This window comes from Parambassis ranga, chromosome 4 (genome assembly GCF_900634625.1).
Source record: "Parambassis ranga chromosome 4, fParRan2.1, whole genome shotgun sequence".
Classification (NCBI taxonomy): Eukaryota; Metazoa; Chordata; class Actinopteri; family Ambassidae; genus Parambassis; species Parambassis ranga.
Window position 1 is genome coordinate 20,536,270 of NC_041025.1, and position 16,065 is coordinate 20,552,334.

The following is a 16,065-nucleotide window of genomic DNA, read 5'->3' on the forward strand; positions in this document are numbered from 1 at the left end:
TAGAGGAATAGTTCATTATTAGTGGGGGAAATACTGCATGTAGAATAATCAGTCTGTTTTATAAATACTTCTGATGAATAACTATGCTGCTGTTTTAATTTGATGGGCATATTTTCAAGCAAGATGCTAATCAAGATGGAGAGCTCCCAACGCAGAGAAATCACGTACACCACAAGCCCTCTGGACACCATTAGCAGCAGCACTTTGTATATTTCCAAAGAGGTGGTGAGAATGTGGATTTGTGCTGCCCCACTTCCCCTTCCTTCACCCGCCTGGGACCACCTTGAGGGGGAGTGATGCCTCTTTGCTCCCAGGGTGGCACAGATGGCCTGTGCATTATACAGCATGATGACTGCATTAAATATGAACACTGTGTCTGCTGACCACACGGGTCTCTGTTACTGAAGATGTTTTTTTTTCCTGATTGAGCAGAATTTGTAGAGAGTGTGAAAGATCTACTTTTAATTTACACCTGAAAATATGTTCCACAAATAGGAATGTGATGTGTAAAAATAATAAAAATTCGACCATCACTTGACCTCCTCTATTGTCTACGGACAGATTATTTGATGACTCTGGGTGCGATGTTTATAATCACTTGTATATGTACGCTAACTATAGTTAGCCTGTGTGCAAATATGAAGGAATTGCTAGCTGTCTTATGTATGTCAGCTTCCTCAGCAGCTAACAGAGGCTAATTTGGTTATAGCTAGCATGCCATTTGCAATTTTTTTTATCAGCAAATGTAATGAAGTAGCTTACTAACAACATCACCCTTACTATTTTGAGTGCAGCAATGCATAGTACATTCATTTAATTCCCCGCTATTAGCAGTTTGGTAGATTAGCCAGATGCCATGTCTTCCACATTACTTCACAAGCTAACGTGATTTACAACAATACATGATGTTAGCTACCAGCTAATGTGTATATGCTAACTAATAAACATGAAAAGTGTTTAACCAGCTAGCTGTAGTTTAGCTACCATGGATTAATAAAAGGATTCAACACAGCTAGCATCAGGACACAGTTAAATATCATTTCTTGCCTTTACAACCTTCAACAGACATTTTATATTTATCTAGGATCATGTTAGCATCTTCAAGGCTGGATTTTGTTTTTCTATCTTTATGATTTCATGTATTAATCTGTGCAATTTTTACTGATTTCACCTGAGCTCTTTCTGCATTAAAATACTATGAATTAAACACGTCATATTAATGCTAAGACCTCAGTTAAAACTAGATGTGGCCACTAGTTGGCAGCATTGGTCTTTTTATTAATATTGTTTTGTTTTTATTACAAGCACAGCTGTGTCTTTACTATAACTATACATCCGCTCTACCTGTAAATCAATATTAGTACTGTTTGCATGATACCAAATATCATTATACAACTATTAGTAACTGCAGAATTATGTCACCAAAAATGAAATTGTGCTTAATGTATCTGTGCTTGTGTTTATAGTTTGCAGAAATATGAATATGAATATGAAGAATGTACAGCAGGATGCACCACTCCTTAGTTTACACACAGGTTGTTTTCAGCCTGTGTGAGACAGGGTGAGGGGGGGGGGGGGGGGGGCACCGGACCTTCAGCCCCTCCTCCAAGGAGCCACGGTGCGCCTCTGCTCCAATGGAAACAGGTGGGATCTCCGGGCTCCTCCAATCACACCCTCCCTCCGTGGGGGTAGGAGTTGGCAAAGGGGGGAGGAGGAGGTGAGGTGGGGGGGAGCGGGAGCGAGACTCCAGATCCGGAGGCAGGACCCAAGCAACTTCCACACTCACCACCACCAGCACAGGAAAAGTCAGGAAAACACGTCTGCGGCCACATGACGCTGTTTACGTCGGCCCGTGTGTGTGTTACAGAGCGCTAGCTGGAGCCGCGGTCCGCCGGAGCGCTGCTGAAGTTGTTTGCGGACACTTTGCCGCTGTTGTCGGCGGCGGTGTGGGAGCGCTGCTGCGATGCTGGGACGCTTCTCTGCGATGGAGAACATCTAACCGAGCGGATTTGTGGGATTGTTTTTATTATTATTAATCGACCCACCGTGTTTCCTGGTGGTATTAGCTAGTTTTCTCGGGTATTTTTGGAGGAGTACATGGTGGGAAAATGCCTGGAAAAACCAAGTACAACCTCGTTGATGATGGGCATGATTTGAGGATCCCGTTGCACAACGAGGAAGCATTCCAGCATGGGATCAACTTCGAAGCAAAGGTGAGTCTCTTAAAAAGTGAAAACAGGTCGCGGTGACTCCTAAATTCAAATTTAAACCTGTTCTTGAGCGGACACGCGTTACAAACGGAATTCCCGCTAGCTTAAACTACTTTTTTAACATCGAATTCTGACAAAATGTCAGCTAGCTTGTAAAATAACTTAGCCGACGGACGCTGGAGTGAGTGAATGATGACTTTACGTTGAGACGTGTACAGTTTTAAGTTGTTTTTTTTTGGTTAATGTTTCGTACCTGTCGTGTTTTTAACCCTTTCTGACGACAGTACATCGGCAGCCTGGATGTGGCGCGGCCGAGCAGCCGAGTGGAGATCGTGGCTGCGATGAGGAGAATCCGGGTAAGTGAACGCTTCACCGAACTCCACTCAGAATGATGAATTTTAAACGTATATTTATTTATTACTTAAATATACAACACTCCTAAAGTCATATATGATTTATGAGTATGTGCTGGTGTGTTCGGCGACTGTTTGTTTGACAGGTTTGTGAGTTTGTTTACTGTCAGGGGAAACAGGTTTTCTGTGCTATTATTGGATGTAGGAGTTACTCCAGTTTAGTAGTGAAAGTTGTATGGATGAATTAAAGATCCACTTCCCCTCCTTAAAAAGAAGGATGAACGAATGAATGTGCTTATTACAGGGTTATAGATGGTGTTATTTAAAGTGTGGACTTCCCTTTGGCCTGGTCCTGGTTTACTCTCACATGTGGTCCTTCACTGTTTTGAAGTTCCCCCTTTGAAGCAGTGCACTGGAGTGTGATCTGACTCCCACCCTCCTCACCCGTCCCCCCCTTTCTTTCTCCCCCTCGTCTTTCTGCTGTGTAAACCTACGATTTACAGCTTTCTCAGTTCCAGCAATCCAAACGAGTTTGTCTGCCAGCGCTGGCAGCTCTCGGCTTCTGCAGGCTAATGTAGGTTGTGCCAGTGGTGTAGAGGTATTTGAGGATTATGGTGATGAAGCAGTAGGTGTGCTGTGATTAACCGCACACACAAACACACACACACACAGCTGTACAACACTAGCTCATGTTTGTGCGATGATTTTAAAGGCCTTTTAATTTAGCACGTTTAGCTCTCCGTGTGGTCATAACATCTTTAGGTTCTTGTGTACAGACACAGGGGAGTAAAATGCTCTTATTGGCCTTTTTAAAGTAAAGACAGGCTCCTATAAAGCGGACCTCCCAGCGTGCTGCCCTAGCAGCTGTTGTTTTTGTTGTTGGCAGGAAAACGCGCCTTGCTTTGGCTCGGGCAGTGTGAAAACGGTTTGACACTGGCTTGACAACACAATGGAGGGAAACCACAGGTATCAGACTTGGAAGGGAGGTCACACTGGAAATCCCAGCAGCACAGGGAGAGCTCTGGAAGGCATGTGTTTTACTTTGGTTACCAGGAAGCCAGAGCAGTCTACACTGGTTTTACTTTTTACTTTATTTTAGTTTTGCCCAGTAAGCATGATGATTCTTGCCCCATCACCTTTGACTAAAAACAAGGTGCCTCTGTTTTTTTGTTTTTGTTGGACTTGTCACTTAACAAAAAAACAGAAACACACCCTTGTCAGCGGGTCGGGGGAGAGGAGTCGACTGCTGTAGTTTTAATTTGCAGATTTAGATCTGGTTTAATTTGGAACATTTCCGATATAGTAGAAATACCTGAAGAACTGAGGTCTTTATATGTGATAAAGCTAATAGTTTTACACACAGTATGAGGGGAATTGTGTTACAAGCTGAATTGGATCCTGAGTGGATCGTCTCTAATCACGCTGGAATTATTCTTGTGATAAAATAAGAATGGGTTCATGTATTTTTCATATGACATCCCATTTACCTCCTCCCACCGGACCACCTTTTGTGTCGAGTCCTCAGAGAGAATATTGAAGTTGAGCTTGAGTCATGACAATCACCATTAGATCTTTCCCCCAAATCGTTCAGCCTAAATGGAGCCTTATGCCTTTTAAGGTTATCTGCTTTTAAAATGCAATATATTCAGCTGAAAAGATAACTTTCCTCCCGTGGAGTGCTGCAGGCTTTCATCTGCGGAGCGGCAGCAGAACATGCTGGGGAAATGTTTGCTGACAAAGCACACGCAGACGCACAGATTAGAGGCTTCCACTGTAATCTGTGGAATGAATGGCCGATATAAAGGTGCACCAAAACAATGACCGACAGTGACACCAGTGGTTACATTACACAGAGGATGACATGACAAGTTTTTTTTTTCATGGATGGATGCTGTATTGGCAAGCTGTAATTAGCAGCACAAAGATGAGCAGAGCTCGAGGAAGCATTTCTGTGTTCAGACTTTTGGAAAGATATCCGAGCAGAATGTTCATGTAGATTGAGCTTAATAAAGCCACAGATTAAAAGTAATCCCTGTCACTGCTTGTGGTTAAAGCAAGATATTTATTTGTATATTGGTCAATAAACATGACATTCGAGGTGAATATTGTCTCTTTTTCTTGTTGTTTTGCTGCTGCTGAGACTATTTCCCAGTGGAATAGAAACCAGGTTAACATGGCAGCTGCTGCGGACTGTAATCCGGCCACTCGTCTACTTTCTGAGTAACTTTCTCGAGCTTCTCAGGGAAAGTTTTGTAAAATGATGCTCTTTTCACAGTGTGTGCACACATCTCTTCCAAGATTTCTATCAGCTCCTGTTTCTGCAGAGTCAGTTGGAGCTATTGCAGGTTGCCCGGCAACCACTTGATGTATAGTGTCATTGTTCATTGTGTGCATGAGTCACCTGTAAGCCTGATAACAAACTAATGACATGGCCAAGCAGGAAATAGCCACCTACAGTGGAGCAGTACGTGAAACCCAGCAGGATCTGATGTAGCACTCCTGCTCTCATAATGTATCCACACACGCAGATTGTGTTGCCTGTTATTGTTGAATGATTAATCACCATTCCCACAAACAAATGGGGAAACTGTGATGGAAAAACAATTTAAGCCTTGTAGTGATATGATGTGATGATATGATGAATACTTGATCTTTAAAATATTAGAATCCAGTTAAAAAATGGCATTTTCTTGTAGCTGAAACAGCAATGTGAGGCATTTACGCCTTCTAAAGATGAATAAATGAAAATATTTGAAATAAAAGCCATCTGATATGGCTTTAAATGAGCCTGGGAGGATAAAAACAGTCATCATGATATCATCTTTTCTTTTTCTTGCTGTCAGCTGGTGTCCAGTCTTACATGAGGATCCTGTATTACATCTTTAATAAATTAAATGTATTATTATTATCATCATCAGCAAAGTCCAGTCGCAGCCTTATCTGGTTTAAAGAAGAGGAGACCTTTGCAGTGATTTAAAGGGATTATTTTCTCATTAATCTGCCTTTGCTGGGTTAACTGGCTGTAGGAAGCTTGAGCAGCATGGGATGAGAAGATTAGGCATTTGAGGAGGCTGAAGGAGCACAGCGGGAAAAAGGAGAGAAATAGAAATGCTTTGTTCATTAGCTGCCGGGATGAACTTGTGTTGTGTGTTGTGTGCCGGCTACGCTAATTAAACTGGTGGCAAGAAACACAGCGGAAGTTCATTAGTCTGGTTTGCAGTGAAGACTTTTGAAGCCAGTCTCAGTGTTTGTTGTCGGCTGGTGAGCAAAAGGACTGAAGGCAAAACTGGGATTTTTTGCAAAGTGTTTTTATTTGCTAAATATAACTGAGCAGAACAGCACTTTCACATGACCTTTGTGATGAGGTGGTGCCCTCACCTGTGACAGCACAGCTTAAGTGACTCAGTGAAGTAATTACATGGCTGTTGGCACCTTTATATCCACAGTGTACCCAGGAAAACTCTCATATACAGTGTTTACATATTGTCGGGGTGACTGTTTTAGAGATCCTGTCAGGCTCCCGTCGTGGTGTCTGGGATTTATAATGTCTCCCAGACAGAACACAGATGGGTCTGAAATGCTTTTTGTAAAAAAAAAAAATAAAAAAATATCAAACCATTGACCTCCCAGTGGTCCTCAAATGCACTACAGGTGATGTACAGTCCACTTAAATCTAAGCTCAACATTGTGTCTTAACCAAAATTCTACCAAAAATAAAGTGTTTACATTATGAAGATTCTGTATAAAAATAAAACATTCAGCAGACTTTACTGCAGCCCTAGTTGATGTGGAGTTTACATGTTCTGATTCCTGCCATTTTCAAAAGGCGGTGAGTTAATAATCATGATAATGGAAGGCATTGCTTGCTTTGTCGTGCAATCTTTTAATTACTTGTAGTCGCAGTTAACCTGCCTAGGTTTAATTGGTCTTAACAAGATAAAGAAGCACTGCATGTGTCCAATTAATCCAGCCAGATTAATAAACTGACTCCTAAGCAGAGATGTCTTGTATAGATAAACCCCGACGCTCCCTTTCATCAGTTATCTGCAGTATCTTTTTTTGTCTTCACTACATGATGAATACATTAGCACAGAGTTCTGCCACACTTTGCAGCCTCTATGTAATAATATAGCACAGGAAGAACATTAACTTAAAACAACTGATGGTCTATTTTTTACACTATTGTCCTACTTACAAAAGTACATGGCAGATAGAAAGCTGCAGAGTAGCTACTCATTGAAGAACCAGCATTTTACTGTGAATAATATCCATAGCCCACAATTTATGTGGCCCCAAACCAAATGGGAACACAGCCAGGCCTCAGTTTTATTAAGAGCTTGGCAAACTTGGCTGCCATTCTCCATACATGCCTGTGTACTGTCCTCCCTCACCACAGCAACACTGGAGCTGGGAGTCGGTGTCTGTGTGTGTGTGTTTCTGTATAAAGGCTAAATCACTCTCAGAGGAGTAATGCTGCAGCAGCAACACTGTCATGTCAGGTCAGAGGAAACACGCTTACCAGCCTCTTACACTGCCTCTGTTTACACACCTTCTGCTTTACTTCATCTCATTATTATACATGAGATGGGGTGTTATCTAGTAGATTAAAGTCACCATGCTGTCGCCTGTGTTGGGGCAAAATGCTGCACTTGAGCATTCTGCAGAGACTGCAGCCAGAGTCCATTCTGTGCCTGTGTGAGAAGAAATAACTCTCCATGCCAGCAGGGGGCAGTAGTCTGTATTCGCAACTCAAAAGGGAAACAGGAAGAGCTATGACTGTATGGTCACACAGTGTAAATGAAGCAGTCCTTAACTATTTTATCCATATTTTATGTGAGTTGGTTAAACATGTCTGCTGTAACCTTGGACATTTCAACATGGAGGTCTTTGTGGATTGACAAGTGGCCATTTATGGAATTACAATTTCCAACACTTAACCACTCTGGCTTTAGAAAGTCACACAACTGTTAGAGGTCATGCTCAGTGGCATTTTTGTCCTCTTGACTGTTTCCACTTTTTTTAATCAGCTGCTATTTTGCATGAAGGTGCCCTTCACTTAGAATAAGAGGTTTTTCATTTCTGAATTAAGTCCTCTTCAGTGGTTCCATCCAGCAGCAGTGTCATTTGTCATCATGGTCCTAAGGTGTCATTTTTGACTATTTAGATTCAAATGCTAGTTAACAGGATATTGAAAAGTTGCTCACCCAGAGCTGTGCCTATTACAGGCTTTTGTAGGCTGACACAATTTATTACAATTTTAAGCTGTGGTTACAGAACATTAACAAGATACAAGCAATAATGTGTGCTCTCTGTGTTTACTATGGCAGAAACCATAAGCAAAATGCTGTTGTTGGAGAAACAGATGATTGAACTAGTGGAGGGAAGGTCACCTTGCTTTGTGTACATGTAGAAGCCTCAATTCCAGGCTCAGGGTGCACTTAGGGGATTGAAGAAGTAAATAGAAAAATAGATAAAACTCCATTATGCCACTGTGTATTACTTTCACTTAAAACAGACAATATATGAATGAAAAAAAAGAAAGAAGATTTAAAAACATATCAAAATAATTTGAAAGTTGTCATGGTTTTTTGGTCTGCTGCCTCACAGTCTCTGTCTTAAATGGGTTCTTCTCATTGGATGACAGGTGTGTGATGTGTTTACTGTCATCTGCTCTGACTTGTGAGTCCTTGGCGCCTCATTCAGAAATGGCACTTCTAAAGAAATGTAAAACTGTATTACAGGAGACTGTAAGAGCAGGAGCATCTGCTATAGTCCATAAAGGTTATTGCCACATTTCTCATATGTGGATGATCAACAGGGGCCCTTTATATCCTGCATTCTCCATGAAGGGGCCTGCACCTGTGCATAATATGGAAATGTGTTTTTCAGTATCTATTCAGAAACGAAGTGAATTCAGGAAATGGTGATGGAAGGCATTTTATGTTCACCTCCTCGCTGCTGTTTTGAAGAGGGTAAAGATTCCAGCTGAGGCAGTTTTCTGTATGAATGTCTTTGAAGAGCTTTTTTAAAGCGTCTCTTTGTGTTGTCCAAGCCCTTTCTCTTTTCTCCCTGAGCCCGGAGAATTTGTTCAGAGGCCCTCTTTTCTAATCTGAGGTCACAGTTGAAAGGTCAAAAAGTGAGCTAATAATGACCCAAACATGCCTCATTACCCTCCTTCCAGTACTGCTTCTCCTCCGCTGCTGGTCACCACAGCTGGATGTGATTAGATTGGTGGATCAATTGAGCTTGATGGGTTTTTTTTGTGTACATCGCATTAATGTGTTGTTCAGTGTCATGTTTATCTACGCAGTTGCCACTTTCTCCTGTGCTGCCTGTCAGTGAGGTGGCTCGTAGGCAGGCTCTAAACCTCATGTAGGCGTATTGTATTTAAGTGGCTAATGCTTAACTCACTTTATTGTTCACCAGATAGTGAATGGGCCTGCTGACTTAGGAGCATGCTCAATCTGCTGCATGCTGCTAGATGCATTATTGAAATCTCTGGTAGCTGAAGGCTCCAGCATGCAAGGCCTAATTAGGTAACTCCGTTTTAAACGGAATAATGATTTATTTAGTTTGCTGCTGTGGGACGAAGCCTGTTTTGCTATTGATGCTATGATGTCCTATTGGTATGACCTGCAGCTGACTGGGAATCGAGGCTCTCTGCTGGTGGATTACTCTTTCTGGGTGGAAGGATGAGTTTTTGCCTGATATGTGAGGAGAAGGAGTTTAGCCCTCTGGGTCTTTCTTCCCTCCTGTCACATTTTGATTGACTGTGGGCTCATCTAGTTGCAGTGAGAGGTGCATCATTTCAGGTTTTTTTACAGAATTGTGTGGCTTTAAGCTGTTCTTGCACACCAAAAGAAGCCACTTGAGGAGGTTTGGGCAGCCGGTTAAAATGACTCCTGATATCGTCCCATTGGAAGATTAGTGTGCATCTGTAGAAGACTGAATTAGCTGAAGGGATTACTAACCTCATATCTCATCTCTCTCTATCCTGGCAATGCCTCACGATGGATGAATTGGATAAATTGTGCTCTGCACAATTTGTCTGTTACACAAAAATAAAGACTGACTTGTTCAAAGTCTAATGAATTAACCACACTAACCCAAAGCTAACTATTGCTCCATAATAATTGTATCATTGTATAATTGTAATAATTGAATAAGTTCGGGACTGTAGGCATCATTAAACCTCTCTCCTGAATGTTCTATAGTCTCCTCATCTTGCCCTCTTCTTATAGGTCGACCTTTTCTTGTCGTTCTTGCCCCCACCATTTTGATTATATCCCCCTTCTTGGTGTCGGCCCCCTTTTTTTCCTCGAACAATCTTTTAAGCCTGTCACATCGTCCTGCCCTTCATCAGAGGCCGAGCGAAACTTCGGCTGATTAACGGGTTCTTTTCTCAGAAACGCGAGGCCCTTTGTCAGCCTCAGCTGTAACTAATGGAGACACAGACTTAATTTGATCCCTCCCGTCCTATAATTAACGTCTGCCATGCCACCGAAATATATCTTATCCGGCAGAATTTTATGAACATTTTAATTTCAGGAACATTAAATAACTCACAGATAAATATCCCAGAAGCAGGCAGGCGCAGGATATTTAATTTAATAAATTATATATATTTATCACTTATTTGAATGGTGTGATGATTTATCAGTGGATCTTTTTCCTCTTCAACTCATGTATTTGTGTATGAAATATATGATGTATATATTTGCTGCTGCTTTGGATGGAGAATTAATTCTGATCCAGGGAATGTTTGTGCATGATGAAGATATCCTCCTGTTGCAGGGGAGGCCACACTCCAACCTACTAAGCCTCAGAGCTGGCAATGACAAACTATGCAAACAGCCTCAAACTGAGTTGTCAGCAGTATTAACAGCACTCCAATTACATCTTTACCTCCTTTTATCCCTCCCTCTTTTCATTTTTGCTTGTATTCCTCACATGCTTCAACGCCACTGTTCACTACCCACCGCTTCATTTGCTCATTTTCTTTTCTCTGACAAGATAATGTCATGTAATAGCTGCAGGATTCCCTCCCAATCATTTTCTCGCAAACGCTACAAGCATCGCACCGCCTCACTCTCCTCCTCCTCCTCCTTCTCCTCCTGTAAATGTGAGCAATAAATTGCTGAATCGGGGCTGTGCCCTTAAAGTAGGTGGCAAGACAGTGGTGATCCAGCAGAGTTGGAGGGAGATGTTAGAGCGCTGAGTCAGTTGCAACCTTGCCATGGTTGCCCTGCAGCGTAAACATGGGAAGGTGCTGCAGATGAAGATTGAGCCTGAGCTGAGAAGAGGATTCAAGAAGTAGGAACATCAGCAGGTTGTCAGAACGGAGATACCTGCTTTGACACGACAGATGCTGTTTTGGCTGAAAGTTTGTTTTGCTAAGAAAATTACACAGTCAACCTACTTAAGAGAAGATTTTTAGGAATGGATGGTAGAGTACATTTCTCCTTCCCATAAAGTCTGAGCTGAAAGTTTATTTATTTTTTTGCAAAAATGAAACGGATGAGTGACAAAGAGAGAGATGAGATATGAGGCGAGGACACATTTACGGTAGTTTAGACTCTATATGTGAGATGAGGTAGTTGGTGTGGTGTGTGGGTTTACTTCTGTCTGCAGACAGTGAATAAACGGCATCTTATGCAATTACGTCTTCCTCAGGCCAGCCGCAGCCTGCTGTAACGGCTGCCAAAATACATTCTCTGTGCTTTTAATTGGAAGTTTGTGCACTCCTCTTAATTTCAGCAGCTTCATACCTCATTCTTAAATTATTATGCAGTGTATATAGTATGTGGATCCTTTCCTCACCAGGAAAACAGATCTCATGTACATATTTCTGTGACCCCACAGAGATGCAGCCACAGTTGTGGTTGATGTCAAACCACAACTAGGATTGGTTTTCAAAACATACCAGCTCTTGATATGTCAATGGAAATAAACCCTGGACTCCTGCATGTGCCACCACCAATCCTAACCTACCTCCCAACACGGACTTTGATGGCTAAATCACATCGTCCGGGTGACGTAGGCCCATATGAGTTTTGGCCCTCCAGCATAAATTGAACCATGTGTTGTATCTAGGGGATTTATTATCAACCAATGTGGCATTTTTTGTGAGGGTTTGTTGAGCATGTGTAATGTGAGCTTAGCTTTATTTAGGCTCTATGAAATAAACTGTTCAACCAAGTAGACATATCTCAATTCCACAGAGGATGGTGATTCAAGAGGAAACCAGTGATCTGGGCTGCAGCCGACGACTATTTTGACATAATCTGTGGATTATTGTAGGCGCTCCTTGTAGCTGCAGTGTTGTGCACTTGCATGAGTTTCACCTCGTCTCTTTGATTTTCTGTCTTTTGTGAAGCTTAGTCGATTGTGAGCATTTCTGTGTTGGCAAGACGACCTCCAAGCTGCAGACTCTTTTCTTCTTCAGAAGGAAATTATAGTGAGGACTTCAGTAACAGTTCTACTGGATTAGAAAACATTGGAGCTCAGACCACACATACATACCAGCTCTTTTAACTCCTCCTCCCTCTTAGTTCTTCTTCTTCTCTCTGCTTCCTTTGCCCTCCTCATTATCTGCAGAGCATTCACTTTACTGTTTAAAGTGGACTATTTATGATCGTGTAGTAGTTCAAGTGAAGAATAAAGACACTGCAGGAACAAAGTTCTCCCTCTGGCTGCTTTTACTACTCACCTTCATCTTTAGCGTTTTCTTCTTTTACCCGTACATTGCTCTTTGTAGACCTTTCTGTCTCTATCTTTTTTTTTCCCACACCTTACCGGCCCCCTTTTTTCCTCCCCATCACCATCAGCCCCTCTTTGCTCCTCCCATGTGTATTCTTCTGCCTCCGTTTCTTGTTCCAGACTTTCTCCTCATTCTGCTTTAGTTCTTCCTTTCTCTCTGTCTCCATTCAACCCTCTCCTTATCTTCACCTTGCCCCACCTCTTTCTCTTCATTATGCTCCTCTGCCACCTCCTCCTCCCTTCCCCCCCCAGCATAGTTTCTGACATTGTTGCCATCCCTGCATGCTTAGGATGGTTTTCATAGTTTAGCTCTCAGCGTGAATGACTCGCGTCCTCTATACACACAGAACATGTGCAGATTGCTCTCTCCACTGGTTATACCTAATTGACATGAATTGACAATGATTGACCAGAATAGTGCACTTTATATGCACAACTAGAGTGTCACTTGAGTCACGTTGTGCATGGAGTGACAGGTTCATACTACCCGTTTATTTGAAGCAGAGCCATTGGTTTGCAGAAAGTAAATGGCAGCCGTGGGTGCATTTATATTGGTATGATTCATGTTGTGTAACAAGTGTGCTTCTGTGGTCATTTGGAGATGATTGGTTGGGGCTACAGTTCTTGTGCATTTTTCTATGAAGGATAGTTATGGCTTGGGGTGGGCGATATGGCAAAAATTTTATATCATATATATATATATATCATCGCGCACACACACACACACACAGCTGCTGACGGCACAACAGCAGTGAACCTGAATATAATGAGCTGGTAATGTTCAGAGAGGTGGGCGCGTACGTGCTCGTAGCATTATAATACACGCGGCCCTTCCACTGCGACACATGTCGCGCGCACACACACAGGCTTAGAAGACGCGCCGCTGCTGCCGGCAGAAACAGTACCAAACATAAAGGTGGAGTTCGTTTTAGGGACCAGTTACTCCGTTTTCTTTTCGTTTTCAGCCGTAGCTTCCTAACAGGGAGGCTGTCACTGGTTGGTCGCGTTCACATTAAGCGCACTGAGAGTTGGTCTGCGCGAACATAGAACTGCAATTAATAGAAGGTGCTCTATGGATGATAAAACGATCTGTCCGTTCTGGTAGATCGCCGATACGTTCAAATCCTTCACGATCATTTATCGTCAAATCGCACACCCCTAGTTATGGCCATTATTACCTCAATTCATCCAATCAGGCGGCAGGCCCAGACATGCACAGACAAAAAAGTTTGTACTTTTGTTGTCCTCATACAAGGTCTGAGGAAGAGTATTTAGTGCTGTGAAAATTATCTGTTTTTGCCCAAACTATAATATATTATAAAAAAAACACATAAAGATCTCCAAACACGACCTGGCATTTATAAAGGCAGTAAATTTGATACAGATACATGTGTAGCTCGTTATCTGGCAGGCTTTCAAAAAAGCTTGAGGCGGAGTATAAAGCACTATGGTGTCTCATTCAGTGAGTTGCTGAAGGCTCCACAGAGCATTGTGAGAGGAGAAAGGAGGAAATTCTGTTGTTGTACCCACAGTGCACTTACTGCACTTGGAATTTTCATGCTCAGATTTTGATATCATTGTTCAAGTTGCTCTCTGTAAAAGATGGGTTATGTATTATTATTTCCACTGAACTTTAAAGTCACCCACTGGCTTCTGATTTGGTTCTTTGAATAATACCAGCACAGTTTTTCACAAAAAAAGTCACCCAGCTGACCTCACAGACGTGGACATCTGAAAGCACACACACTCAGTGGCTAAGTGATAATGTTATGCAGTCATCTGCCGCTCCCAGGCTGACCTTGGAGCTGCACTCATCTATCAGCTGCTGGCCTCGCTGTTATCTCACCGGTGCAACGAGCCCCCCTCATATCTCCTCTCCATGGCTGCATCTCCATCCTGCAGTCAGCCCTCCTGTGCTTATCTGCTTCCTCTTCCTGTGTCTTTATGCTGCCTCTCCCCAACTTCAGCTCTCCCACTCCTTTCTCTCCATCTTTGGTTCAGTCTCACTTACCTCCTTGACTCCTTTTTTATATTTCGCCTGCGTCAGATCTGTCAAATAATGATCCCAAGTTCCATTAATCCTTTTAAAATGTCATAGTTGTTTTGGAGTCGACATGTCTTTGCTACGGGAAGTTTTGGAAGCAACAGTGTTTGACAGCAAAGTTAATACCAGTGTTTGAAGCTGTCATCTTACGTACATCTGTGGCACAATAATAATATTAAATGCAATGCAACTGTCATGCAAATTTTTTCATGCGTTCTGTGCTTCTGAAATTTCCTCCTCAGGATGTAACCGCTGCCACACGGGCTGTCATATTTTTTTTTATGCATGAAAAATTTGGACAAGGCAGAGGAGAGTTATCAGAGCACATCCGCCTAGCTTTGCTTCAGATGATTCCCCTTGCCTTTTAGATCAGCACAGATGAAAGGGAGTCAAGGAAATGGGATGATAGGGAGGTTACAGAAATTGTTAGCTCCCCTGTGTGTGTGTGTGTGTGTGTGTGTGTGTGTGTGGGGTGGTGGGTGGTGGGTTGTAAGGATGAAATGATGTTGCCCTCCAATATGGTTTTAATGAAACCCTCACCCCTCCTCCGACACTTTCATTACAGCTGCAGGCTGCTGCTGTCAGCCCTTCCTAGGCCACAGCCAGTGTGTGGATAAACTCCTCCACAGAAGAATGTACAAACATTCTTCAGTGCTTTGTCATTTTTGTCTTTCTATTCTATCTCAAATTTTCTTCAAATCTTTCTTCTTGTGCTGCTCCAGCTTATGCTTCCTTAGCAACACATAAAAGTATCCACTTTACAGAGATGATAATATGATTCAAAAACACGTCAGGTTTAACTGCTAGTAGTGGCTAAGATTACTTTTACCAGGAAACTGGGCTTTGTGTCCATTGTGGACTGTTTGCTTTGAGTTCATTTGAGTGCTTCATAGTCCCTCATAAATGTCACTTCACTGTGACATCCCTTTCCACAACAATAAACTCATCTAAGTTGTCCCATCCACAAGAAGTGTCTCCATCATTTCCTTGGCTGATTTGGCAAATTAATATAACTACAAGTGAACATACAATAAATACATAAACACTGGTCATTTCAATGGCCTGAAACAACCACATTTCCTTGATGAGGAACGGGGTGCAGAAATGCTGCAAGCTGTTAGAGACGGTTTTAAATGCTAGCTTCATGAAAACTCATTGTCTCCTTGGCACCGTGGTGCAGTAGTTAGCAATGTTGTCTTACAGGAGAAAAATTCCAGGTTCAAACCTCCACGTCTCCGCTTGTCTATGTGTGTGTGATTGCCTGTATGTTGTTAGACCTGCGATACACTGGTAAACCTGTCCAGAGTGTACTCTTCTCCAATTGGATTATTATTTATTTAGTTTTTGATGCACTATGTACAGTTTTCTTATAAACCACTTCTACCTCCACTCACCTGTGCAATAACTGTTAATATGTAAACTGTTTTTGATTCTATTCTATATTTTATTGGTAGTCTATTTTATAATAGTATATATCTTTTCTTAACCTATCCCTTACTGTCTGTATGCCGTTGCAAAAATGCAATTTCCCCATTGTGGGACTAATAAAGGTTTCTTAATCTTAATCTTAATCTTAATGTTGGATGGCCGAATTTCAATTTAATCAAGTTTGTGCCCAAAGTGAAAAAAAAGTGAAAAGAAACAGCTGTACAAGGTGAGAGACTTTATTGCAGGATGATGATCTACCCTTGATGTTTAA

The 16,065-nt window shown here is 42.1% G+C and overlaps 1 protein-coding gene across 4 annotated transcripts in view; it reads left to right on the top strand.

Moving 5' to 3' along the window:
- The first annotated feature begins 1,745 nt into the window (after positions 1-1,745).
- The window catches only part of LOC114434383 (carboxyl-terminal PDZ ligand of neuronal nitric oxide synthase protein-like), a 134,006-nt gene continuing 119,686 nt past the window's right edge, over positions 1,746-16,065 (top strand). For all 4 annotated transcript variants that reach the window (XM_028403593.1, XM_028403594.1, XM_028403596.1 and 1 more), the window contains exons 1-2: positions 1,746-2,213; positions 2,495-2,566. In XM_028403593.1, coding sequence (XP_028259394.1) covers positions 2,109-2,213; positions 2,495-2,566 — 177 coding nt within the window. In that variant the 5' untranslated portion in view covers positions 1,746-2,108. The remainder of the gene's footprint in view (positions 2,214-2,494; positions 2,567-16,065) is intronic.